Below are 3,571 nucleotides of genomic sequence, written 5' to 3' on the forward strand. Positions count from 1 at the left end.
TGATGCTGGGGGGTGGGGGGGGTGGGCTCAGCACCCCACAGGATTGATCCTTGCCCTAATCTGCCTGGCAACAGGTGACCCGCGCGCTCCCTCTGCCGGTTCCCGGGACCCCTGCGGTGGCTTCACCCCCCAAAACATGGGGAAAAACCCTCCAAACCTCAGCAAAAAAAAAAAAAAAAGGAGGTGCTGGGACTGATGGCAAAGCCACCCCCACCCCCCCGTCCTGTCCCCTCCCCTTCTCACTGTCGCTGCTGTGCACGATCTGGAAGTTTTTGACAGACGCGTGGGTGACCCGGCCGTGGAAATTGAGGACGTAGGATTGGGTCTCATCATTCCACACCGGTGCTTTGTTGTGCAGCTCGATGATGTTGTCCATGTTCCTGTTCTGCCACCGCATCAGGAGGCCGTCGTTATCCTGGGGACACCAGAGTTTGGGGTGACCACCCGCCAGCCCCGGGGGATGCTCCACAGCAGGACCCAGCCGGGAGGTGGGATCCGGCACAGAGGAAAAAAAACAAACACAGACAGCACATCTCCCACCTCCCAGGGAGGTATTTCAGGGGCACCTGAAAGCCTTTCCATGCCCCCAAACTGATAAAACCCGAGGTGAACCCCAACAAATCCAGCCCCCCAAGAGGCACTTCCCAGCCTGGCCCCTGACTTACGTTTCGGGGCCGGATGGGCACCCTCTCGTTGTCAGAGTTCATCCCAGGGATGAGGACAGTCATCTTCCGGGGGCCTTTGAACCCCAAAATGTTATTTTCCTACAAGAGAAACCCCAACCAACTCCTTGGGCTCCTGCTTCCCGCAGGTGGCTGAGCCGGGAAGAGCTCGGGGGTGGATCCAGCCCGTCCCACTTCTCTACAACCCCCCCCTCCCACCCTGGGCTGCAGGTTGGGACCTGTCCGAGGTGGGGCAGCGTCCCCGGGGGGGTTCCCTGTGCTGTGCTTACATAGACCACGGCCGAGAGCTCCTGCCGCACGTTGGACCAGTCGGCGCTGGCCCGGTCGGGGTTGGCTCCGTTATCGAACACCGTGAACTTGGTTCCCATCAGGTTGGATCTGCAGCAGAGGGCGGGAGGTGCCCGTGGCCACTGAATCCCCCCCCCCATCCCCCCTTTCAGCTGTTTTCTGGGGTTCAGGGCAACTCTAAATTGGGGTGTCACACGGTGCTGCCTCGGGGACCCCCACCCCCCCCACTTCTCTGTGTGGCTGCTGGTGCTGCAGCGGGCCAGGACTTGCTGGGTGCCAGTTCTAGCCCTGACCTGCCTGCCAGGAGGAACCAGGAGAGCCTGTTTTCCCCTCCTGGCCCCCCGACACTCCTCGGGTCAGACCCAGCAGTGGGAAAGGCTGAATTTAGTCTCCTGCCTGACCTCCTGCTCGGGGCAGCTGGCAACCCAAGGAGCAGGGTGCTGTAAGGTAATGGGGTGCTGCAGGAATGGGGTGTCACCTCTGCTCTTACCTCAGCTTCCCAATGAAGTTGTTTCCCCCCCTGGACAGGTCAGTGGGGTCTATGGAGATGAGGTAGTTGGAGGTTTTGCTCTTCTTGCGCTTCCTCCCGGCGAGGAGGAACACCTGGGAGGGGGATGGGACCGTGGTGGGGACAGGGCATTGCCATGGCCATTGCTGTCCCCAACTTGCCACCCTCCCCGTGCCCTCTGTGCGGGTCATTGCCACCACCTTGGGCAAGTCATGGAGTGAAGAAGATCCCTAAAATACCAGCAAAGCTGAGGGGCAGGAGGGTCCGAGCCCAGCCTGGTGTTACCTTGACTCTGCACATGCCACTTGTTCATCATCCCAAGTACCATCAACATGAGGCATTTCCCAGAAGGAACTGCAGGGGAGGGGAACAGGCCCACCCAGGACCCACCACCACAGTGGGATGCAGACAGGCATCACCCCAAAATCCTGAGGGTGCTCCCAGGGAGGGGTGCAGAGCCAAACCCCCACCCCTGCCCACCTTCTTGTCGTTATCCAGGTGGACGTAGTAGGTGGGGTACAGCCCCCGGTCCATCCCCTTCTTGTCCCGTGTCACCCGGCACTTGATGGTCACCCCCTGGGGTGCTGGTTGCAGCACAAACTCCTCCAGGTTGTCCACCTCGATGACAGGTGATGGGGGCCTCTCCTCCTTTGTCTGAAGCATGAGAGGGAGAGGTGACCCCAAAAAGCTCTTCTCCTTTCCCAGTTAATTGCTCCTTGGTCCCAAACCCCCCCAGGCTGGGGCTCAGCACCCAGTGGCTTTGGGGACAGGCTTGCAGTAGGTGTCCCCAAGGGATGCTCCAGCCCCCCAACCTGCCCTCCCCCATTCTGAGGGTACCCCCACCCTCTGAGGAGTTGGGGGTTTTTTTGTACCTTCTTTGATTTCTTCCCTTTCCCTTTCTTGTTGGAGTTTTTCTCTGGAGTCTCCTCCTCACTCTCGGCTGCTTTGGGAGGAGCTGCAGGAAGGAGCAGTCAGGGGCATGGGAGGGGGGGGGTGTGTGAAGACCCTGACTCCACTGAACCCATCCCAGCATAGATCCACCACCATCGATGATAACCCCCCCACTCCATGGCCAGGCTCACCCACCCCCCCAGCAGCCCCTCCAGCACCCACCACCCTCCATCAGAGCACCAGAGCCAGGCTGTCACCTTTCTTTTTGGATTTCTTCTCCTTGGGGGGGTCCCCACCAGTTTGGAAAAGGGATGCTGGGTTCTTCTTCTTCTCTGATCTGATGGGCTTGGTGCTGGAGTCAGAATCATCCTCCTCATCGCTGCTGCTGGAAGCTGGGGGGGGGGGGCACAGGGGACACTGTCACACAGCACTGGGTGCTGTTGGCTCAGGGTGATGCTGTGGGGCAGCAGGACTGGCTGCCACCCCCCACTCTGCTCACCCCATACCTTTCTTCTTGCTTTTCTTCTCCTTCTTCTCCCCGTTCACCTGGAACACGGACATTGGCTCTTTCTTGGTGCTTTTGGCAGATTTGGCTTTGCCATCGGGGTTGCTTTTGTCCCCTGGGGGGGGTGGAGGAACTGATGAGTGGCCAGACAAAGGGACAGGGAGGTGGCAGTGGGAAGGGGTGAGCCAGGGGGAGATTGCATGGTGAGATGTTTGCCCCACAGTCCCCTGAGCCTCCCTGGACAGCGGTGGGGACAGGATGTGGATGCTCCCTCTGTCCCACCAAGGATGGATGCCAGTGGCACTGGGTACAAGGTGTCCCCACCCCCTGGACACTCACCCTTGGGCTTCAGCTTCTTCTCCCGGCTCTCGTCTGAAGGGGCCTCTTTAGGGAGCTTCTTCTTGAGCTTTTTTGGTGGGTCCTTAGTCTCCACCTCCTCCTCCTCTTCCTCCTCATCCTCCGAGTCCTCAGCTGGTTCTACCCAGAGGGGACAGCAGAGGGGTCAGCAACGCCACGGCCTCGTGCATCGGGGACCTGCAGCCTCACGGTTTGTGGGCAGGGAACTTCCCTGGGCAGCACCAGCTGGAGTGGGCACCCACCCCACCACGGCCAGGGGGGCTGGGGGTGCCGGTGACCAGCGGCACGTCGGGGGGGACACAGCGGTGAAGTCACATCGCCATCTCGTGGCTGCAGCCC

At 60.5% G+C, this 3,571-nt stretch overlaps 1 protein-coding gene across 1 annotated transcript in view; it reads right to left on the bottom strand.

Moving 5' to 3' along the window:
• TULP1 (tubby like protein 1) overlaps positions 1-3,571 on the bottom strand; it is a 6,790-nt gene that overhangs the window by 544 nt on the left and 2,675 nt on the right. Inside the window, exons 3-11 of the mRNA XM_010007132.1 lie at positions 3,215-3,352; positions 2,870-2,990; positions 2,628-2,749; positions 2,352-2,434; positions 1,960-2,133; positions 1,462-1,574; positions 953-1,061; positions 666-764; positions 244-415 (exon numbers count right to left, since the gene is read on the bottom strand). Coding sequence (XP_010005434.1) covers positions 244-415; positions 666-764; positions 953-1,061; positions 1,462-1,574; positions 1,960-2,133; positions 2,352-2,434; positions 2,628-2,749; positions 2,870-2,990; positions 3,215-3,352 — 1,131 coding nt within the window. The remainder of the gene's footprint in view (positions 1-243; positions 416-665; positions 765-952; positions 1,062-1,461; positions 1,575-1,959; positions 2,134-2,351; positions 2,435-2,627; positions 2,750-2,869; positions 2,991-3,214; positions 3,353-3,571) is intronic.

This window comes from Chaetura pelagica, unplaced genomic scaffold, assembly GCF_000747805.2.
Source record: "Chaetura pelagica isolate M959 unplaced genomic scaffold, ChaPel_1.0 scaffold757, whole genome shotgun sequence".
NCBI classification, from domain to species: Eukaryota; Metazoa; Chordata; class Aves; order Apodiformes; family Apodidae; genus Chaetura; species Chaetura pelagica.